At 37.0% G+C, this 25220-nt stretch overlaps 1 protein-coding gene across 2 annotated transcripts in view; it reads right to left on the reverse strand.

Annotated features, from left to right (window-relative positions):
- The window catches only part of ITGBL1 (integrin subunit beta like 1), a 261503-nt gene that overhangs the window by 87914 nt on the left and 148369 nt on the right, over positions 1–25220 (reverse strand). For both annotated transcript variants that reach the window (XM_010594004.3, XM_003413966.4), the window contains 3 exons: positions 23888–24028; positions 20802–20942; positions 10225–10371 (listed from right to left, as the gene is read on the reverse strand). In XM_010594004.3, the coding sequence (XP_010592306.2) occupies positions 10225–10371; positions 20802–20942; positions 23888–24028 (429 nt within the window). The remainder of the gene's footprint in view (positions 1–10224; positions 10372–20801; positions 20943–23887; positions 24029–25220) is intronic.

Consider the following 25220-nt stretch of genomic DNA (forward strand, 5'->3'; position numbering starts at 1 on the left):
TACAAGCCAAAAGGTTGGTGGTTTGGACCCACCCAGAGGTGCCTCAGAAGACAGGCCTGACAACCTGCTCCTGAACAGTCACAGCCTCGAATACCCTTTGGAGCAGTTCTACTCTGCACACATGGGGTCACCATGAGTCAGAATAGACTCTATGGCAAAAAACAGCACTTGATGCTGGTAAGGTGTACATGCAGTTATAAACCTCAGCTGTTAGTATGTTTATCTCTGTGGTGTTTACATGGCTTTATATGTGATGTTTGCTGTGTTTGTTTTGGTATAACTGCGTTCACTTAATTTTCTACATGGAGGAGCTTATCCATCAGGAGGTCTGTAGCAATAAGACACCTAAATAAATAAATAAAAACCTTAAAATCTCATTTACTTAAAAAATTTTCTCATTTATTTTATAGATCTTTGGGGAGTCAGCAGAGATATCTGCTAATCATTGTCACTCAGATACCTGGGCTACTGGATTAGCCACTGGGCAAACACTGAAAATCCCAAGCCAGGGGAAAAGAGAAAACTGCTTCTTCCTCAGTCTCTGAAAGCTTCCGATCAGAAGCGACACACAACGTCTTTGCTGGTATTTCATCGACAAAGTCACCCACGGGCCCAGGAAGGATCTCTTGTATATTCTGGTAAGCTGTTCAAAAATTTCCAACTTTTTTAAAAAGGGGCAATGATTACACTTCACCCTACCTCATTATGTTTTTGTGAAACTAATCTCAAAATATATTACTATATAAAAATTATTGCTACTAAAACTATAAACGATATGTTTAAGTCAAGAAGTATTTAGAACTAATGTGCAGCCTGTCATAAGCCATTATAAGTTTTTGAGCAGAACGTTGATAGGAGAAAAGAGAAAGTACTTTTTTTTTTTTTTTTGGTATAGTAATTCTGTGTATTCCTTCCATCTTCCTTTGATGCTTCTTGCATCATTTAATATCTTCCTGTAGAATTCTTCAGTATTGAAACTCAAGTTTTGAGTTTTTTCTTCAGTTCTTTCAGTTTGAGAAATGCTGAGCATGTTCTTCCTTTTTGGTTTTCTATCTCCAGGTCTTTGCACATGTCTTCTGGAGCTGGCCCTTTGGAATCTTCTGTTCAGCTCTTTTACTTCATCATTTTTTCCTTTTGCTTTAGCTACTTGACCTTCAAGAGTAAGTTTCAGAGTCTATTCTTACATCCATTTAGGTCTTTTCTTTCTCTCCTGTATTTTTAATGATCTCTTGCTTTCTTCATGTATAGTGTCCCTGATGTCATTCCACAATTCGTCTGGTCTTCAGTCATTAGTGTTTAATAAGTCAAATCCATTCTTGAGATGGTCTCTAAATTCAGATGGGGTGTACTCAAGGTCAAACTTTGGCTCTCGTGGACTTGTTCTAATTTTCTTCAGTTTCAGCTTGAACTCGCATACAAGTAATTGATGGTCTGATCCACAGTCGGCCCCTCACCTTGTTCTGACTGAAGATATTGAGCTTTTCCATTGTCTCTTTCCACAGATGCAATTGATCTGATTCTTATGTATTTCATCTGGAGAAGTCCATGTGTATACTTGCTGTTTATGTTGGTGAAAAAAGGTATTTGCAATGAAGTCGTCAGTCCAGCAAAATTCAATCACATGATCTTCAGCATCATTTTTATCACCAAGGCCATATTTTCCAACTACCAACCCTTCTTGTTTCCAACTTTCGCTTTCCAATCACCAGTAATTTTCAGTGCATCCTGATTGCACGTTCTATCAATTTCACACTGCAGAAGTCGGCAAAAATCTTCAATTTCTTCATCTTTGGTCTTAGTGCTTGCTGTGTAAATTCAAATAATAGCCATATTAACTGGTCGTCCTTGTAGGCATGTGGATATTGTCTTATCACTGATAGCCTTGCACTTCAGGATAGATCTTGAAATGTTATTTTTGACAGTGAATGCAACACTATTTCTCTTCAAGCTGTCATTCCTGGCATAGTAAACCATAAGATTATCCAATTCAAAATGACCAATACTCGTCCATTTCAGCTCACTAATGCCTAGGATATTGATCTTTATGCATTTCATTTCATTTTTGACGATTTCCAATGATCTTAGCTTCATACTTCATACATTCCAGGTTCTGATTATTAATGGATGCTTGCAGCGGTTTCATCTCATTTTGAGCTGTGCCACATCACCTAATAAAGGTTCTAAAAGTTATAATGACTATATGGAACCCTGGTGGCTCAGTGGTTAAGATCTAGGGCTGCTAATCAAAAGGGTGGCAGTTCTAATCCACCAGCCAATCCTTGGAAAGCCTATGAGGCAGTTCTACTCTGTCCAGTAGGGTCGCTATAATTTGGACTCCACAGCAGCTGGTTATATAAGATGCATCTAATTAAATGAAAAGAAATTTATGTGGAATAAGGGAATCACAGGATTAATAGAAAACTTAAGAGCTCATCAAGTTATTCCTTTATTTTCAAAACGTAATCATCAAGCTCAGTCATCGCCAGCAGAAGCAAGTAATCTAATTTAATTTCTGCTGGGAAAATGTCTTCCCCTGGCCCCTGAGTAACTTCAGTACAGACAATCCCTGGCGTTATGAATGAGATCCCTCCTTACGGTGTTTTTAAGGCGAATTTGTAGGTGAGTCGGAGCAGGTATATAGGGTTCTTATTTAGCCTTACTTTAGTGCAAGAAAAGCCTTGAAAGCCTTTGCAACGATTTAAAACCTGCATGTACAGCAGGTGAAGGTGATTATGACATAGAATTTTTTGTGAGTAGGGGTTGGTTTGGAAACCCTGGTGGCGTAGTGGTTAAGTGCTATGGCTGCTAACCAACAGGCCAGCAGTTCGAATCCACCAGGCGCTCCTTGGAAACTCTATGGGGCAGTTCTACTCTGCCCTATAGGGTCGCTATGAGTCGGAATCAACTCGATGGCAGCAGATTTGGTTTTTGTCTTTCTTTTTTTTTTTTTTGGTTTAGGGGTTGGTTCAATCATTTTAAAGTGAGGGCAAATTTACATAACATTAAAGGGCGAGTGAGAGTTGTCCGTAAATAGACGTTTGTAACCCGGGGACTTACCATACTATGTTCTACTAGAATTTTTTTTTTTCTTTACCCCAGCTGGTGAGCGGATGAGGCTCTCGGGCTTGGGAGCCGATGGGCCTTGTAATTGCTTTCCTCGCTCATGTAACCACAGCTGCAGTTTCATTCATAAATTGCAAAGCTAATCCTTTAAAATGTTTCATATTGGCTATTTGCTTCAAAAAATTCCACTCCCACGAGTTTGCAGGTGTAGCTCTATGAGATAGGAAGGGTCTCTGATCATGGATCCCAGCACTGGACTGGCTGTCATAAATCCTTGATTTTCATTCTCAGATTTGTTACATTTTGTTATGGTTCCTTGGGAAATCACTTCACTCCTCAATACCTCTGTTTCCCTCCTAGGAAACTAGAAAAGCTTATTTTTTATTTCTAAAGTACTTCAAGAGGCTTAAAAGAATTAAAAAAGATAAAAAGTACAGTTCTGTACACAGATTCAATACTTTTTAATACAATAAACTTTAAATATATTTCATTTCTTAAAAAGGGTAGCTAGATAAATTAGTGAAACTTTATAGAGAGAAGACATAAATATGTGTTTGAAGAAGAGTAAACGTAGCCAGGATTTATTAAAAACTGATAGATGAAGTTCAAAATGATATTCTTGTACTTGTTCTATGCATTAAGCGATTTAGAAACAAACAGAAAACTATTGGTGAATGTATATACTTAAGGTTATTTTCTGTATTTGGGACATATTTTATATTTTTTTCTTATTTTTTCCATTGTATAATTGTTACTTTTAACCCCATAAAATGAAAGTATTTGCAAAAAGAAGTGTACACTTTGTTTCACTCTTTGGTTTGAAATATTATGTACATATCCCTATCTGTTTCTATTCTATTTAATTCTACTAGCAACATCACCGTTGGAGGTTTTCATGATTTTACAGAATGCTGGCTCCTTAATTTAAATAATGTTTTAAGACATAAGACTGCCTGTGCTTTATCACTTTGCTAAGATAATTGCAAATATCACTGTACCTAAACTTTCCTAAACTAAATATAACTGGAAAGGATTCTGGAGAACAAAAATCTATTTTGAGATAAAGTCTTTCTCTTTCCTTCCCAAGATTTTCCTTTCAGAATAGAATTTTCCCCAGTATTATAACAAACATTTTAAAAGAGAAACTGATTAGCATTCCTGTGTCCATTTTTTTCTTTCACATGGCTGGGAGAAAATACATAAAGCTTTTTGCAAATGTAAAATTGGACCTCTAAAATAATTTATTTTTTATATTAGATTCTAAGTGCAGGTAAATAACAATAAATTGAGGGATATTAATGTTTAATCTTTTGGAAAATGTTTGAGTATCAGAAAATACTTTTGCAGGCTTAGGGTTTTCAACATAAAGAAAAAACATATATAATCAAAAATACAGGAAAAGACAAACGATGATGAAGATGTACAGAAACTGGAACCCTTATACGCTGCTGGCAAGGATGTAAAATGCCACAGTCAAATCTGAATAGAAAAACAGTAGAGAGAATCAATGAAACCAGGAGGTGGTTTTTTGAAATGATCAATAAAATTGTTAAACTTCTAGCAAGGCTGATGAAGGAAAAAAAAAAAAAGACAGAAGATGCAAATACCTAAAATCAGAAATAAAAGTGGCAACATTAAGACCAACCCTACAGAAATAAAAAGGATCATAAGAGAATATTATGAACAATTGTGTGCTGTGATGTTAATTTTATCTATCAACTAGTCTATGGTTCCCAGTTATTCGGCAAAACACTAGTGTAGTTGCTCTCCTGGAGTAGTTACAGGTTCTAGTACCAGTTGCCATCCAGTTGACTCTGACTCTTGGCAACCCTATGTGTGCAGTGTTCCACAGGATTTTCAATGGCTGATTTTCCAATAGTAAATTACCAGATCTTCCTTCCAAGGTGCCTCTGGGTGAATTCAAACCACCAAACTTTGGGGTAGCAACTGAGCATGTTAACTGTTTGTGACACCCAGGAACTCCACAGAGGAGTTATATGTGGTTAAATCAGCTGGCCCTGGGTAGAACAGATACCCTTCTCTAATGTTACGTAATGTAATGCAGTCTAGTGTAGTGCAGGGTAATGTAATGTCATGTAAATCACCTTCAGTAATGTAACGTAAGTAACATAATGTAATTCAATGCAATATAATACAGTGTTTTTTTTTTTTTTTTAATCAATCAATGATTTGACAAGGGAGATTCTCTGGGGTGTGGTCTACCTCCAGACTATAAACAGACATTTTGGCAGAACTCTCACTTCACTCTGCACTCTCCGTAGCATGGCCTATGCACTTTGGGACTTGCCACCTCCCAGAAGTACAAGAGCCAATTTCTTGAAGTAAATCTCTCTCTGTGTGTGAGTAGATACAGAGGGAGAGATACATCTCATATGTTTTGTTTCTCTAGAGAATCCTGACTAAGATATATGCTAACAAATTAGACAACCTAGATTAAATGGACAAACTTCTAGAAATGCATAAACTGCCTATACTGACTCAAGAATAAATAAATAAATGATCTTTATAAACCCAGAGCATGCAAAGAGATTGATTCAATAATCAAAAACCTTCCAAAACAGAAAAACCCTGGACCAGATGACTTCACTGAGGAATTCAACTAAAAAAAAAAAACTTTTTTTTTTGAAGAATTCTACTAAACATTTAAAAATGAATTGACCCAAATGCTTCTTAAGCTTTCCCAAAAAATACAAGAGGAGGGAACATTTTCTAACTCATTATATGAGGCTTACATTACTCTGACACCAAAGCTAGACAAAGACACCACAAGAAAAAAAATATGACAGACCAATATCCCTTATGAACACAGATGGAGAAATCTTCAACAAAATACTAGCAAACCAAATGTAAAACTATCTTAAAGGGATTAATAACCATGATAACTGAGCTTTATCCCAGGAATGCAAGATTGGTTCAACCTTAGGAAATCAGACAGCGTAATGCACCACAGTAATATAACAAAGGAAAAAACATACATGATCATCTCAACTGGCACTGGATTTTAACAAAATCCAACATCCTTTCATGATATAAACACTCAACAAGCTAGGGATGGAAGGGAAATTTCTCAGCATGATAAAGGACATGCATGAAAAAACAATAGCTAAGATCATAGTCAGTGGTAAAAGACTGAGAGCTTTCCCCATAAAATCAGGAACAGACAAGGATGCCCACTCTCCCCACTGCTATTCAATACTGTACTGGAAGTCCTAGCCAGAGCAACTAGTCAAGAAAAAGAAATAAAAGGTATACAAATTGGAAAGGGAGAAGTAAAAATTATCCCTTTTCACTGATGACATAATCCTTTGTATAGAAAGCTCCAAAGAATCCACAAGAAAGCTACTAGAGCTAAGTGGCAGAATACAAAGTCAACACACAAAAATCAGTTCGGTTTCTATACATTGGCAATGAGCCTTCTGAAAAGGAAATTAAGGAAATAACTCTGCTTCCAATAGCATTTAAAAGAATAAAATACGTAGGACTAAATTTAACCAAATAAATGAACTGCTTGCACACTGAAAACTATAAAACATTACTGAAAGAAATTAAGAAGTCCTAAAAAAATGGAAGGACAATCCATGTTCATGGATTGGAAGATTTAATATTAATATGTTGATAGTTTCTATATATTCAATGCAAAACACATTTCCTATCAAAATTTCAACAGCCTTCTTTACAGAAATGGAGAAGTCAATCTTCAAATTTATACGGAACTGTAATTTAGAATGGTATCTGAATGGCCTGGAATAAGCAAAGCAATCTTGAAAAAGAACAAAGTAGGAGGACCTACATTTCCTGATCTCAAAGCTTCCTATAAAGCAAGAGTACTGGTACTGGTATAATGATAGATATATAGACCAATGGCATAGGGTTGAGAGTTCAGAAATAAACCCACACATTTATGGTCAATCGATTTTTGACAAGGGTGTTAAGTCCATTGAAGGGAGAAAAACAGTCTCCTTAATAAATCTTGCTGGGACAACTGGATTTTCATCTGCAAAGAAATCTGTACCCATACCTCATACCATATACAGAAATCAATTCAAAAAGGATGAAAGACCTAAATGTAAGAACTAAAACCATAAACCTCTCAGAAGAAAACAGAGGTGTAATGTTTTAAGACTTGGTATTTAACAATGGATTCTTAGATCTGACACCAAAAACATAAGCAACAAAATAAAACTAGATAAATGGGGCTGAATCAAAATTTAAAACTTTTGTTCATTAAACCCCGTCCCTTTAAATTGGGGAACTATATATCTGATACTCGCAGCAACCCTATAGGGCAGAGTAGAACTGCCCCATAGGGTTACCAAGGCTGTAATCTTTGTGGGAGAAGATTGCCACGTCTTTCTCCTGCAGAGGAGTTGGTAGCCATTCAGTTAGCCACTGAGTACTTAACAACTGTGCCACCACGTGTTGGCGAGGATGTGGAGAAATTGGAATCCTTATCCATTGCTAGTGGAATTGTAAAATGGTACAGCTGCTGTGGAAAGCAGTTTGGAGGTTTCTCAAGAAGTTAAACACAGACTCATCATATGATCCAGCAATTCCACTCCTAGGTGTATACCCAAAAGAATTGAAAGCAGGAAAACAAGCACATGCGCACCAATATCCATTGCAGCATTGCTCACAACAGCCAAAAGATGGAAACAACTTAAATGCCTATCAACAAATGAGTGTATAAAAAAAAAATGTGGTATACACATACAATGGAATGTTACTCTGCCATAAAGAGAAATGAACTCCTGGTACATGCTAAAACATGGATGGGCTTTGGAAACCTTATGCTGAGTGCAATAAGTCATTCACAGGAAGACAAATATTGTTAGATCCCACTCACATGAAATGTCCAGAATAGGCAAATGTACAGAGATCAAAGTTTATTAGTGGTTACCAGGAGTGGAAGGGTGGGGGAAACAAGGAGTCTGTTAATCTTCTGTGAAGGGTGATGAAAAAATTTGAAAATAGATACTGATGATACTGGCACAACATAAGGAATATAATTAATGCCACTGAACTGTACGTGTAAAAAATATTGAAAAGATAAATTTCTTATTATATATAGATACTTACCACAACAAAAATTTTTTAAAATGGCACAGTCACCTTAAAAACGTTTGGTTTGGTTTTCCTCAAAAAGTTAAACATAGATTTACCATATGACTCAGTAGTTTCACACCTAAATATATATATACATATACATATATATCTGCAAGATAAATAAAAACATATGTCCACACAAAACTCATACAAGAATATTTACAACAGCATAATTTGTAATAGCTAAAAAACAGAAACCACACAGATGTCCATTGGTTTATGGAAGGACAAACAAATGTGGTGTAATCATGCAATGCGAGATTATTCAGCCGCAAAAAGGAACGAAGTGGTGTACACTCTCCAACACGTGTGAATGTTAAAAATGTGAAAGAAGCCAGATAGAAAGTCGACATAGTGGATGGTTCCATTTATATAAAATACCCAGGATATACAAGCCCATAGGAGACAGAAAGTCCTTTAGTCGTTGCCAGGAACTGGGGAAACGGGGAGTAACTGCTAAAAGCATAGGGTTTCTCTTTGGAATGATGAAAATATCCTGGAGTTAGTGGTAAAAGTGGAATTCCGTGAGTATACTAAATGCCACCGAGTTGTGCATTTAAAATGGTGAATTTTATGAAATGCGAATTATATCTCAATTTAAAAAAAAAACTTTTTTTAAGGAGAAAACTACAACAAAAAGTGAAATTTCTGGTCTAACATTAAGTCAAAGGAAGTCTCTCTCTTTTTCCTCCTTAGTGCACGAGATTGGTAGTAACTTCAATTACCAGTTTCACCGGAAGCATATTTCATATTAACTTCGGTATTTTCATCTGAGAGGTGAAATTGTATTTCTTATTTTGATAAATCAAAAAGAATGGAATGAGCTTTCCTCTAGATGGATTCTTTCTCCTCCAATTTGTACTTATCTGGTACCAAGAACACACCTCCAGGCTACACGCCTTCAAAAAGCAACAAAAGCTTATTCACAGCTGCAGTGCAAAACCCAAACCAACCATCTCCTCTAAACAATGTTATTTGGTTTCAGAAATGTCAGTGGACAATCAGACAGCCTCATGCAGACAGATTTGATTACACATCTGAACTGTTAAAAAAAAAAATGAACTGAATGAATTGTAACAGACCTCAAAGGGAAAGGAGACTGTTAGAGTGAGTGTGTGAGTGAGAAAGTCGGTGAGTGAGTATGTGAGTGTAGGAGTGAGTGAGTGTGTGGGTGAGTGGGTGAGAATGTGTGTCAGTGAGTAAGTGAGTGAGCATAAGTGAGAGAGTGGGTGAGTGAGTGAGTGTGTGTGAGAGAATGTCAGTGAGTGGGTGGACGGGTGGGTGAGAGATTGAGTGAGCGAGTATGTGGATGAGTGGGTGAGAGTGTGTGTCAGTGAGTGAGAGAGTTGGTGAGAGATTGAGTGAGTATGTGGATGAATGGGTGAGAGTGTGTGTCAGTGAGTGAGTGACAGTGAGTGAGAGAGTGGGTGAGTGAGTGAGTGTGTGGATGAGTGGGTGAGAGTGTGTGTCAGTGAGTGAGAGAGTGGGAGCGTGTCAGTGAGTGAGTGGGTGAGTGTAATGAATGAGTAAGAAGTGAGTGTATCAGGGAGTGAGTGAGAGATTGAGTGAGTGTGTGGATGAGTGGGTGAGAGTGTGTGTCAGTGAGTGAGTGGGTGAGTGGGTGGATGGGTCGGTGAGTGAGTGAGAGAGTGAGTGTGTCAGTGGGTGAGCGGGTAGATGGGTGGGTAAGTGAGTGAGTGACTAAGTCAGTGAGTGAGTCAGTGAGTAAATATGTGAGTGTGTGAATGAGTGAGAGATTGAGTGAGTGAGGCAAAGAACGAAAGAGAGTGAGATCATATTTCTTCACGTATTTTACTCATGGTAAGTGGATTTAGCATATTATATTAGCATTAATAATTCATAATAATAATCTTACAAATATTAGTAATAACATATTATATTACTATATTACTCTGAAAAGGGTAATCTTCCCTTATTTAGGGATCTCAGTTCTTTTTTAAATAGATAGATATGAATAGAGCTCATTTAACTCACAGGACTAGGAGGTGATGACAAGGCCCCAGAGGCCTCACTTACCCCTTCCAGAGCAAGGCAGAGTCGAGCTTCCTTGGCACTTCTTGATGCTCTCCTCAGCTGACAGTGGGCAGGAACGTGGGTGTTCACACTTTTTCCCATACCACCCTACTTTGCAGTCACATCTTCCACAATTACACTGCCCATGGCCTTTATAATGAGAGTAGTAAGAAAAAAAATATATAAAGATAATGAAGTCAGGATTAGTTTTCATCCTAACAGTGAATGTCACAAATGAGTCAGGATCTTAATTAAAACAATATGAAACAATAAGGCAAAAGAGCATTTTTTTGCAGTTCTCAAATAACTGATTTATATTAATTGATCATGAAGGGTAAAGAAAATCAACATGCCCAGATAAGACAAAAATTTTGGTAGAGTTATAAACTTCAATCTATCAAAATCCAGATGTATACAACTTTATCGATCTGCTGGGGCCTAAAAGGAGTATTTGGCATTTGATGGATTTGGCAATTAATTCGTGTGGAAGGGAGCCACAGGAAATGGAAAACAACTTATTTTGGAAACAAGATCGTCATCTTCTGGAGTTCCACTCATTTTATTTTAATTGGCTTATTTACTACACATGGTGAGATCAACCTAGGGACCCTTAGCCTAAAACCAGTCACCTCTGTGGAGTTCACAATCCTTGAAGACCACTTTAGTATACAAAAAAGAGGTGAAGGAAGAGATTACATTTCTTTACACATGGACACAGAACCCATAAAGAACGGCGATGAGTCGTGGTATGGTACAGCAAAAGCACATCTAGATTATCGATAAAATAAGTGGGTTCACGCTCTGATTCTGCTACATACAGAGTTGGGCTGATCCAATGACCAGCATTTTGAGGTTTTCTTTATTTTTAAATGGGACAGTGATACTTGATTTAGTCATATTTATCCTAAAGTACATTCTACATCCTAAAATGCTATATAATGTGAGTTACCATTATTTTTATTCATTTGATGACACTATGTAAGCAAGTAGGACTGTAAAGGAAAACATGATGATTTCAAAGGAGCTTCTCTTAGCTCCCAATACACATTCAGATGTTCATTACAGAAGCTGAATAAAGTGAAGAACTGAGAGAAGAATTTTAAAGGAAGTGGAATTTCACTTTTTATAAAACAAATCAAGTACAATACTAATGGATGAAAATCATGCCACCACTTGCCTTTGGCATGATATTTACATATGTCATGCAATATGGAAGTTGACCTTCAGTGAAAACCAGCCTGTTCTATTAATATTCTATGAGATTCTGTGGGAAGATGTCCATCTTCTGAAGTTGAAGGTATTAGATAAACTATATACGTTGAAGTTTTTTCATAATTTATTAATTTGGTTCTTTATGGGCAAATCATAAAACCATAGAAGGTGAAAGTGGAGTGAGATATTAGGGATCATTTGATCCAAATCTCTCAATTAACATTAAAATAAATTCAACGAACATTTCATAAGTACCGACTATGTAGTAGAGTCTAGTCAACAAGAAATGTATGTCATCATTAACTCCCAGAGCTCATCATTTTAAGAGAAAGTCTAATGATTAATAAATATGCATGACATGTGACTATGACCATTTAGACTTTCAAATATGATACTGTTTTATTATAATAGTTTATTATTAATAATAATTATGTATCAGAGATTATTGATTCTTATGACTTTTTACCATTTTCTCAGCTTAAGTTCCTGCCTGTCTTCCCAACCTTCATTGGATATAGGGCAAAAGTTGCAAACAGAGTTATGTTGTAAATCCAACTGTGATGGATTGAATCGTGTCCCCCCAAACTGGCTAGGCCCATGATTCCCAGTGTTGTGTGGTTGTTCTTCATTTTGTGACCTGATGTAGTTATCCAATATGTTGTAAATCCTAGCCTCTATGATGTTAATGAGGCAGGTTAGAGGCAGTTGTGTTAATGAGGCAGGACACAATCCACAGGATTAGGTTGTGTCTCAAGTCAATCTCTTTTGAGATATAAAAGAGAGAAGTGAGCAGAGAGGAGAGGGAGCTCATTATCACCAAGCAAGAGGAGCCAGGAGCAGAGTGTGTCCTTTGGACTCAAGGTCCCTGTGCTGAGAAGCTCCTAGACCAACGGAAGATTGATGACAAGGACCTTACTCCAGACCTGACCTGGAGATGGCTCCATAAAGTAGTACCCCTAGCCTCCTAAACTATGAGAGAATACATTTTTGCTTGTTATAATCATCCACTTGGGTTATTTCTGTTACAGCAGCAGTAGATAACTAAGATAACATCCATAAGTAAAAGTTCTTAAAACACATTTAACTTTTAAAGTACTATCCATTCCGTTGTTTTATAGGAGTCAGTGGATTTGAAATCCTTGGAGAAAGTGGTTTTATTTCAGGGAGAGTTAGATTTGCTATGAAGAAACTGGACAAAGTACAGGACATGCTGCCATTTATAGAAAACTGGCTGACACTTTTAACAATACAATTAAAAAAAATAGTTGGAATAAAGAGGGATAAAGGCTTTATTCATGAAAGTTTAAAATGGCTGTAAAAGTAAGAAGACACCATCCAGCAGCTGAGGATGCTAGGAAATCCCTAACTACCCAGACAAACACCACCTGCTGTGGTCCACCTGCATCCACATACAGTGACGTACACCTGTCCCTAAGGGATTTTTACCCTTAGGGACACAGAATGAGGCAGAAACCTTGGGGACAAAGGCAAATCCTGAGGAAGACCACGAACTGAGGAGAGAAAGTTGTTAAATTGTATAAGCGGAATACATGTTTAAGAAAGGTCATTATCTTTTTTTCTGAGTTTCATTCACGTGTCGACATAACTCAAAGAATTCACAGTGGAATACAATCCATGAAGACAGTCAGAAGTTGTTAGAGATTTTTAGAATTAGAATCTGATCCAATTAATATCAAAGCTAGTCATGATAATTGTGAAGGTCTTAATAAATTTTGAAAAAAAATGCAGATGCTCCAAACCTGGAAGAATAAATCTGTCAGTCTTTTATCTTTCTGCCTGTTCATCTTCTGTTTTCTAGTCATTCTATTTTTCCCAATTAGATTTTAATTCTCTAAGATTTTTCCCCTTATACCACTCTATTGTGATTTTAATTTTCTATCCCTTTACTATTTCTGTTCTCTTTTACAAACACTAGGGAGAATATACAACCTATAAGGCCTTGCACCACTATTTCCTGGGTACCTAAAGTACAATTATGAACATTCTAAAAGGTTAGTCCTATAAATCCATGCGTCACCTTCAGACATTGTCGATCCTAAGCAAAGTTGGGAAAAGCATACAACGTGTCCTCACTTTTGGCATTTTTGTGATGATCCCTGACTTCCTGGCTTTTCTGCCTCAGTCTTGGACCTCACCCCTTGCTTTACTTAATCAATACTTCCTTTCAGTAACTCATCTGTCTTCAGCTGCTTGCCCATTGGTACGATTTATGAGACAGTGTGATCTCTGCAATTGGCTGTGGGATGAAAGTCTTTGCCCCTAAATAAAAAGTATCGAAGTTGGAGAATTTTGCCTAGTTCATGATGATCACCCTTTCTCCTCAAATTTCCCGCTCGTGCACCTTCTGTACGGTGCCATCAAGAGTCAATATTAATTGAACAAGTTCAAGCTGAGGGGTGAAAGTCCAATTATAGAAAATATGACTAACATAATTAAATAATCCACAAAGAATAAATTTCATGAGAGTCAGTGAATATTGATGAAACAGTGGCAATTAGGACATTGTTTTGAAGGTTTCGCTGTTCTTGGAAACTGTGAATGCACCAAACCAAATGTCCCAATGTTTATCATAGAAGAAGCAAAGTAAAAGTGATAGAAAGTAATAGAGAAAGGATTCTCTAATTCTATTCTGAAAAAAAAAAAAGAATAATACTATTGAGAGTTGTGTTACTGAATTTAAAAGTTAGCTAGAGACTGCCAGAACCCAAAACATAAACATAAATTTTGCTTGCTAGTCAGTAAAAAATTTTATCTACATCTTTTAAGAATTCAAAGTTACATGCTGTCAAAATATATTTCAGAGTATTATAGATCCAACTTTAAATGAAACTAACTCTTAGATGAAATCCTGTGTGACATTTAATCTGTGATGTTAGAAAGTGACTTAGAAATGCAAGTTGTTGATAGTTGAGGTATTGAACCTTTTAGAGAAGATAAACCAAACCAAACCCTTTGCTGTCAAGTTGATTCCAACTCTTAGTTACCCTATAGGACAGAGTAGAACTGCCCCCATAGGGTTTCCAAGGAGCAGCTGGAACTGCCTACCTTTTTGTTAGCAGCCAAGCTCTTAACCACTGTACCACCAGACATGGTCTCATAAAAAAGCCATAAAACAAGAAATTAGTAGATCTGCACTCTTGATCTAGATGTTCCACTGTTTCCCCTTCTTGGGCCTCTTCTCAATTCACTTTAAAACAAGACAACTAGATGATGTGAATTTTATCACATCAGCCTCAAATTCAGGGCTAAGTTTGCCAAATCCATGTATGTTTTAATATAGCAAGTATTCCCTTCAACTCTGTAGGCAGGAAATCATAAAGATAGAGATGAAAGATACAGAGTCTTGCTGTTGATCCCTGTTATCATCAGAAGAATTCAAATAAGGAAATCGCTCTCAAAAGACCTATGAGCATGCATTAAAATAAATAAATAAGTAACACACATAACAGTGCAAGAACAATATGCTTCCATTCTTGGTACTCGGTGTTGATATGATCCACCTGTCTATAAACATGATTGTTGCCCAGTGTCTACCATACGGTCAGGGAGGTTTGCAGAATGACCACACATTGAGTGGCATTATGGCCATGCTGGAAAAGTAAGAGTTATAAAAGCTCTTGAGTCATTATAGGAGAGGCTGTTGACACCAAAACTTTTTTTTCTTTTTAATCATTGTGTTCTTTTGAGTTAAATGATTCCAACTCTAGAAACATCATCAGTGAGGACAAATGTAGCTGCATCTATTCCAGATAGATACTATTCTGCTGTAGGGTGTATTACTTCTTTTAAAATGATGGAAAAAAAAAAAGTCCCTGAATTTGAATCTGATGTTTACAAGTAGCTGCTCAAAAATTAGCGTGAATATCAAAACAAATTTTATCAATAGGGAAGAGCTTTAAGGGAATAAACTGGATCTAGAGAGTAGTTGCCATTTTAATAAATACATCCATTTGATATATTGATTTTCTTTTCAAGATAATGCAAGCCTACTATATTTAATCATGTCCTTCAGTTTCTTTCTAATCCACAGTAATAAATTTCCCCATATAACACGGTTGTGTCAAATGATTCAATTTCCATAACTAATGCAACTCTCTAAGCCAGGCCAATCCTATATTTTCATCATTTTGGCAGGTAGGACAAGTTAAAAGGCAGAGTTTAAGGTCATACTGGAGAGTACTTTTCCAGGTAAGAAATTTGGGAAAATAGACCAAAGTCATAAACAACTATCAGGAATAAAGGAGTCACTTCAGAATCAGGAAGCAAATTCAGTGGAGCAGCTCAGAGAATTAAAGTGACAAACTGAAAGCAGATCAATACAACTTTGGGACAGCTAGCCATGGCCCAATCATTTCAGCTGCATTTGAATTTTGTCAATAACATCATCTTTGAGGTGATGTATGTCTTTGCATGTGTATATGTATATTTGTGTGTGTATGAGTCTTGTTTGTGTCAGGATGGATACACACACACACTCACACACCCACACATACATGTACCATGTAGATGATGAAAAATACATAGGAATGAAAGAAGCAATTATTTTTTGTTTGGAGGTACTTTCCATGTCCTTGTACACATGATGTAGTAGGCACAAAATATCCACTTTTGAATGCATTTTTGAATGGATGGACAGATGGATGGACGAATGGAGGGGGAATGGATGGATGGATGGACAGACGGACGGATGGATAGATGGATGGATGAAGAATGAATTAATAAAATGTGAATGTCAATGGAAAGATCCAATTTAAACTAATCTATGCAGAGATTCTCTTGGATTTAAATAAGACAAATTCTCTCAGTATAGAAAGAATAGGAGCTAAAAATAAAACTACTTCCTATGAGATTTACTACACTCCACCCTTGCATAAAGCATTGGAGAATGTTGATGTATTTGGGTTACTTCCGTCTCACAAGACAAAGGTATTATTAGCATCCTCAATAATCAAATATATGGCACCCTTCCTACAGTGTAACTTAGACTGGCAATTAGGACAATTGTAAAGACTGAGAACTCCTTCAGCATAAAAGAGAAAATTCCACAGATTCCCTAAGAATGGAGAAACACTCCACAGGTTGATACCCGTCCCAGATCATAGTAATGTTGACAGAAGCTTACAAAAGTAAGTTTTATTAGAATTTTAAGCATCCAGAGAACAGCTCTTCCTTACCGAAATAAAGTGAGATGGAATATTTTTCTTTGCATCACCATGAGCATTTGGACTACGTGAGTTTTTAGATGACACTTAATAGTAGTGTGAACTTTCTCATGTTGCTTAATTTCTCTGAACCTGTTTCCTCTGAATCTGTTAATGTGTAGATAATAATGTCTTTTTCCCTGAGCTAGTGTGAAAATATAATGGAATGAGTTGTGTGAAAACTTGGTAATGATCTAACATGGTAGGGTCTCTATTAATGTTTCTCCCTTCCTAAGTTTCTCATCCTAAGTTTGGGAGCCAGGTTGTGGAGGGCTGGCCACATGCATTCACTTCAACCAACGTGTTTATTAAATCACAATTATCAAACCTGTGTCTTACTGATCAAACCACACTCTATTACCCTATCATTTTCCCCCACTCTTACCTGTCTATACCCACAGCATGAAAACTATGTATGAATGGGTTAAGTATTCTTTCCTAAACGCCTTTCATGGTAAAACCCACCAAACAACAAGCCAAATCTGTCCAATTCCAATCAATTAACTTTCTCTGAAACCTTATACGACAGGGAAGCACGAAAATATGAGGAAAATGGAAAACAGGACAGAAGGCAGAAAGGGGAGCAAGTAAAGTTGACAATTACATATTTCATGGAGGCTTCCAGAATTTCCTTCACCTGCCCAAGTGATAGTAATAACTCTAATCCTAGGTAACATGCAACAGGAATTTTAAACTTATAAAAGGATTGAAGTGTCATTACCCATCTTCACTCCATGCTCTCGCTCTTTCATAGTGAGACAGAACAGTACACAAATGCACACATGTGCGTGCAGGTACATGCATACGTGTGTGTGCGTGTATAGAAAAAGAGACATCACAGCTTATGATTTATAATACTAGAATATTAACTCGATTGCCTATACCGATTTTATAAGCTTGTTTACTCTGATCATGACAGGTACGCAAGTTTCGGACCGTGAATGATCACTACTATGGTGACTATTTTGAATTTGCAACCCTGCTGCCAAACCAGAATCGTGAATTTAGCATGGACTAGTGTACCTTATATAACAAAGTCACCATATAAGAAAGCCATTAACTTACGCTTTATATATATCTCGATTATTTCTTTTACGTTTTTATTTTACAATCCTGTGAATTCATATTTTATTGCACATACAATCTTAAAATGAGACTCTAAAATGGTGTTTCCTGAATCCCAGTATAGTTTTAATAACTCTAAATTCTCATGTTCAGCCCTAACCCTTCAGAATAATATATTCAACAATAGTAACTTTGATTTGCCATCGATCTTTTCTACTTGATACGTTTGCAAGCAAACTCAATAATGTCTTACTATATTCACCATTTCAGTAAATGGCACCAACATCTACCCAGACAACCAGAGTGGAAAACTGGTGACTATCAGATTCCCCTGCTCGAGACCATCATTTGAATCTCACTGTCTTTAGAGTAAAATCTAGACAAAAACTCTTCCATTTCATGTTTCTCTAACTGGAACTTCTACCACACTCTTCCTTACTTGCACATTCTGGAATTATCAAGCTAATTCTTGTCCCCAGCACATATCATATGCCTCTAATGTCTCTGCGTGGAGTGCCTTGCTCATCTCTCTTGAAGTGCAAGGATACCCTTCGAGGTAGGACCCCAGGTGCATTGTGATCTGAGCTATACAGCACCACCTGCATGAGGTGCCTGGTCACCCTAATTCCAATGACCAACAAGCCCATCCTCCAACATTCTCTACCCTCTTCTCTGCCCCATTTTAATCTCTCGTATTATGGCTATGAAAAATACACAGCGCTGACCTGTTATATGGAGCCTTGGTAGCGCAGTGGCTAAGAGTTTGGCTACTAACCAAAAGGTCAGCAGTTTGAATCCACCAGTCACTCCTTGGAAACCATATGGGGCATCAGGTTTGGTTTGAACCTACTAGGTATTTTACTAATTTATTTTGTTTATTGTCTCTCCTGCACCACAAGGATGGAAACTCATGAGGGCAGGGATTTTATTTTGTTCACTGCTATGCCCCCATGTCTTCCATTTCTAAACCAGATAATTAAACAAGCTCATAAATACACACATCTCCCATACCATAAAAAAAAAATTTAAAAAAAAAAAAAAATACCATAGTACGTTAAAATTGTGTGTTTATGTGGCAGTTTTCTTTGTTAAACGGTCAATTTCTTGAGGGTGGAACCTATGTTTTTTGATATTTTTATGCCCTGGGATTTCACACAGTGCCCTTGGCATAGTTGGTTCTCAGTGAATATTTGGTGTATTAAATCGCACTTTAAACAGATTTTTATTCAGTAAAATAATAACCTTTAAATTTTCTTGAATTCATAGACTTTGTTAACGCTTTGATTCTATGCCTTAATTCTGGGACTTTGGGCAAGTTACATAACTTTCCTGAGTCTCAGCATCCTCAGTTGTAAAATAACAGAAAATATATTTCCTTTTTCCAAGATTTTTATGAAGAAAAAAGGCAACAATCTAGAAAGTGCTTAGCACGGAGTCTGCCGTCTAGAACCCACTGATAGATGTTAGCTACTTTGTTATCATTGCTTTGATGATGATGATAATGAAGGACACTGGAAAATGTAACAAATAGTAGAAAATTCTGAAAAGGGCATTCCCCCAAGAAGACAGCCTTGACAAAATGTTTAAGGAATCCTCCCAAGTGTGAGGGATAATCAGAGAGGGAAACCCTCCTGGAGTGTGAAATTTTAGCAGCAGACTCCCCTTGGCTAGGCCAGAAAAGCCTTTGAAGCTGCATAGCCATAATGAAACAGGGCAGCTCTTTTATCTCCCTTTGCTGGCAAACTTTCAGGGGACCAGCGGAGCTTCCTATCTATCCAAGCGCCAGCCAAGCAGTCAAGCTTAAAGAGAGGGATACGCATATGTCTCTGATGTCTGGATTGTCAAATATAACCAGACTGAAAATCCATAATTTCATTTCTACTAAAAGATGCTTTTTCAGTTAAATGTGACTGCCCCCCACCCCCAAAAGCCCCCGCTTTTAATCATTAGAAATTCTAGCAGGATGTATTTATTCTTTTGCATTTAGATTGTGAGGTCCATAAATTAAGGCTCATATTTGTCCCTTTCACCACTGGGTCCAATACTCCAGACATAGTTTAGACTCTGGCAAATAGTATCTGTTCCACAAACATTTATGGAATAAATAATTCAATCCACTAATTGACAATCAATTCTAGACTAGATTTTTAAAATAACGCTAGTATAAATTCTATCAAGTATTGTTGTTAGCTGCCTGCCAACTCATGCAGACCCCGTGTACCATGGACCATTGTGATCCGCAAGGCTTTCGTTGGCTGTTTTTTCAGAGTAGATTGCCAAGCCTTCCTTCCTAGTCCATCTTGTCCCAGAAGCTCCCCTGAAACTTGCTCAGCATTATAGCAACACTCAAGTCTCTACTGACACATGGGAGGTAAATGTGCTTGAAGTGCATTGGCCAGGAAGTGGACCTGGGTCTCCTGCATGGAAGGTGAGAATTCTACCATGGAACCACCACCTACTGCATCCATGTATTAGAGCATAAAAATATCCCCAAGAATTGAATTATCCTAAGTTTTTTAATGTGGTTATATAGATGTCAATAATGGTAGCTATCCTATTCATTGTCATCAAGTCTTGTATTCTAGTTTTGTATTCTCAGAGTGGAGAGAGCTATTGGTTCTCCTCGTGAAAAATCAGATTAATTGTAAAAGAGTGGGTACACTTTCATGTCTAGTGTTTGCCAAAAGTGTGAACTCTCTGATGCTTTCCCAAGTTACTAGTAGGAGTACAGTAAATATATAATGCCTCCAAGTGCAGATTTACTTCTTTCTCTAGGGTTGCTATGAGTTGGAATTGACCCTACGGCAATGGCTTTAGTTTTGGGGGTACAGTTTCTGTGGATCCCTGGTGGCACAGTGGTTAGGGGTTCAGCTGCTAACCAAAAGGTCAGCAGTTCGAATCTACCAGTTGCTCCTTGGAAACCCTACGGGACACAGTTCTATTCTGTCCTATAAAGGTCACTATGCGTCAGAATCAACTCAACAGTAATAGGTTTGGTTTTTTTGGTTTATAGTTTCTGTGAGAATCAGAATGAAACTTGGAATAGTCTTATTTAAAATTAGAAATTAGGATAGTACTTACCAGAACAGAAGTCGTCAGAATATCTGTCATAAACTGCTCTACAGTCCCTTTCATCACACTCACAGGTGTCTCCATGAATATCTCCCCAGTCCCCGGTGGGGTCAACATCATGGCAAGAACATTCACCACACACACAAATCCCTAGGTGGGAAAAAGGATTTTACATGGGTCTTGTCAAGAAAAATCATAGAAGAAAGCATCTTAAATGTCGCTTTGTGTTTTCTGTTGCTTACATTGGTTTTGGAGAATTCACATATTTAAATACAAAATATTCTATAAAGGAAAAACATCATCTAAAGTCGATAGTAGAGATTTCTGAAGAAATAAGCAAAAGTTATTATCTATGTCTATAATTATGCAAGACTGTGGGATGTGTCAATTAATACAAGAGACAATCGTTACCCTGAAAAAAAAGCTCACAATCTATTTGACGCAAGGAAAGTTAATGAAGGAAAAATGAGCAAACCATAAAAGTATAAGAACTACTACTTGGAAACTGGGGCATAAATGCTGTGAATGTTTTGGTAAAGGAGGCTAAGTGTGAGCTGGAGCACTTAGGGATAGACCAGTCAGTCATGCAGAGAGGTGGGAGATAGAATGACTCAAGGAAAATCAAAAAAGCAAGAATAACAAAGTGGGAAAGGAAGAGGTATGGGGATCCTGAGGAGACCTCTATCACTGGAGCAGAAGGTTAAGGTTAAAAAAAAGCAGTTTTGCTAGATCAGATGAACCCAAGTTATAGAAGACCCTGGGGATCAGGCTGAGGGATCTATCTTTGGTCATTTGAAGATGTGAGCAGAGAAATGCCCAGTTATAAATCATATTTACCTTGTGTGGAGTATCAGTAATTGTCTTTAGGAGAACAAGTTAATCATTAAAATTAGGAATTAGGACAGCACTTACCTGAATTAGGGTAAAATAAGGTTAAGTCTCTTTCTCACTCTTATACCAAAATAAATGTCAGTTACAGATTTAAGTGCATCAAATAAACTACCAAATAAGAAAGACATGCCTTTTTATTCAAAACCCACAAGCAGAATTACTAAAAGGAAAAGAAGCAGGTTTAACTACATAAAGATCTAAATGTTGGGTTGGGAACAAAATGTCATAAACAAATGACTACAAAAGCTGGAACAAATAGTTCCCATGTATGTAAAAGACAAAGAGTAACTTCCACAAATATATTAAAAATTCTTACAAAATTAATGTATAAAGGACAGATATGCCAAAAGCAAAACAGATAAAAGCAAAAAACGCCAAGAGGGAATTCTGCAGAGAAATAATCACGGTAAATACTCATGAAAAACGTTACCATTTGAACCCACTATTGTTAAGGAGTAGGGGAGGATCATAAAACAACAATACTGAGTTAGAATGATTTGGGATGACAGGTTGGTAGAGGTGAAAAAGGCTGCTCGTACCCAGAGTTGATGAGGGTGCGGGATGAGGGGTACTCTCCTACACTCTAAGTAAAGGATAAACTGGTAACACCTTTCTGGGTGGCTATTTCACAATACGCACTTTTTAAAATGGCTTTATTATTCGGCCTAGCAGTCCACTTCAATGAATTAATCCAAAAGAAAGGAAAAGTACACCAATGTACATGTTCAGGAATTTAAATGTGGTGGCATTCATGTTACTGAACAATTAAAACGAACCTAAATACCAATCAATGGGGAATTACTGCAGTAATAGGATATGCGTGGTATGGACTTCCACACAACCATTAAAAGTAATAACTACATTTTAGCTTTGTGGACTCAGAAAGATTTCCAAAATATTTCTTTCCTGTCTGGCTACAAATGTGGCACATTTTACTCTCTTAGGTTAATTGCTAAAAGGATAGAACCGGTTGTGTGTTAAGTCTCTCCACGTGAACATTATCTATTCGAATGTATCATTCATTTATGTTGTTGTTGTATGTTGTCAAGTCAATTCCAACTCATTTTCAGCTAAGTAGATTTTTATAATTTTATGTAAGGAAGTATGACCATTTACTTATGCCATCAGATAGGCAAAGTCCAGCATAAAGAAGGGGATATTGATAACTATTTTCAGGGAATTTTTTTAAGCGTTTGAAGCTGTGTCGTTTGTTACAAACAGTTAGTAAACTTGCTTTAAATCATATTTAGCAATACACCCCTTTCTCACTTATTGACATTGTTAGGTTCCAAAGACTAGGTTGTTAATGCAAAAATTGGTGTTACATGAAAATGGAGGATGACCACATCGGATCACAAAACGGGGGATGACTAGATCATTACATAACTGCCAAGCTACTGGGAATCATGGCCCAGTCTAGTTGACACATAACCTTAACCATCCCAGACAGCGTTACTCTTGCCTCCCACCTTGGCATTTGTTACTGACAGATGTACCTCATTAACGCACAAAATAGTTGGATAGTAGATTTTTTACTATTGTCATAAATGCAAAATGTCAGATAACAAGACAGTCAATGAGTGAGGACTAGGTGTACCAGTATGTTTTTTAAACTCGTGTCTAAGGTCAGTCTAAATTCCATAGGGCTGTGTGTTGTCTTTTTTTGTGAAGAAAAATATTAAACTTGATGCCTAGTTTTTATATTAACTGTGTCCAGTATCACATTTTTATCATAGCATATAGAAGTTAAATGAGCCTACATCAATTCTGTGTCTCAACCAAGCCTTCAATTTACCCATAATTAAGACAGGAGAGTTTTTTGAATGCTCTCTGGATGATTACATGCTCATGCTATAGACAGTTCTGTTAGTCAAGAGACATTTAACAGAAGTATCTACAAGAATTGCCTTTTAGCAGTATTGTGCTATTTCTGGGTGGCTGCCAAAGAAATTACAGTTCCTGTGTTAACTATTTGTTCAGTGAAGCTAAAAGAATGACAGCAACTTTCTTATCTCTGTGTTTTCTTCTCAATAAAAAACAAGAAAGATTGTTTTTTATAGTAAATATTGATTTATATCAAAGTAAATGACTTTAAAAGACGACTTCCTCCCACAGGAAAGGAAATACAGAGGAAAGAGATAGCATTAACAATTAAGAGCTTTGTTTTCCTCTCAGTTACGTAGTAAGACACATGAATGACACACCTCGGTTACTGCAGATTCTGCCATCTGGAGAAGTGCATCTTCGCTTGCTCTCCCAGGGGGTGATGTCACACTGGAATTCGCATTTATCTCCATGCCAACCAGCCTCACAGTAACAGTTTCCACAGTAACACTTTCCATGGCCTTTACCCAAAATGAATTTTATACAGGGAGGGGAAAAAAAGCAACTTTTAACGGCAGAGTTAACTTTCTATCTCTTTCTGAACATCTTCATCTTTTGAAATAACATAATTGTTCCACATTCCTTGCTTAAAATAATCAAATTACATAGTTTTGCCCTCCAAACACCATGGTTGTGTCTATACTTACCTAATCACACAAGGAAAGAAAACAAAAAGCGTCCTTTAACTTGACCTAGCCAGGTAATTGATTAATGTAAGAGTATTTAAAAATAAACATCATGAAAGACTGAAAGTATATTACTTTGGAATCTCAAATGTGTGCCTCAAACTCAAATATACATAAACATTCACTCTAAGGGCATTTCTTGAATGAGCCATAAAAACATTTCACTCAAAACCAACTATTGAGAAACCAATAGTGCATATTTACTTGGATGTACATTATTAATGACTGAATAATTTATTTCTACCAAAAGAAATATTTCATTTTTCCACTCAACTGTGTCCCACAAGCTATTGTGTTCTAAAAAAAAAACCTGCTGCCATTGAGTCGATTCCGACTCATAGCGATCCTATACGGCAGAGTAGAACTGCCCCATAGAGTTTCCAAGGAGTGCCTGGTGGATTTGAACTGCTAACCTTTTGGTTAGCAGCTGATTGTGTTCTACCACACGGAAAACAGATTTTCAACCAAATCAATGTTTACTACTCATTTAGAGTCATAAAGCTCAGTGGACCATTGGCCTCACAATCAAGCTCCTGTCCTAATTGCCAAGGGGATGCAAATGATGGGTTAGAGTGCCCCAAGAGGCTACTGTATACTATGCCTCATCATATGCAATGATTACAATGATATTAACCAATGATGATAAGCCTACATTCCTGACCTCCAAATTCTTTTCATATTTATGAAATAATCAGTAATGAATTAGGGTGTTACTAAGAAACCATTTACAGAAGGGTGAGTAAGGAAACAAAAATTAGGTAAAGATATGCTTGCAAGTAACTCACTGCCAAACCCATTCCTGTCGGGTCGATTCCAACTCATGGCAACCCTAGAGGACAGAGTAGAACTGCCATCTCAGTGAGGAAAATTAAACAAATATACACATAGCTCCAGTGAAAATATTTTAACATCAGGATAATTGAAATAACATATAAGCTTGAGGACAATAAATAACCCACAATAAATA

This window comes from Loxodonta africana, chromosome 23, assembly GCF_030014295.1.
Source record: "Loxodonta africana isolate mLoxAfr1 chromosome 23, mLoxAfr1.hap2, whole genome shotgun sequence".
Classification (NCBI taxonomy): Eukaryota; Metazoa; Chordata; class Mammalia; order Proboscidea; family Elephantidae; genus Loxodonta; species Loxodonta africana.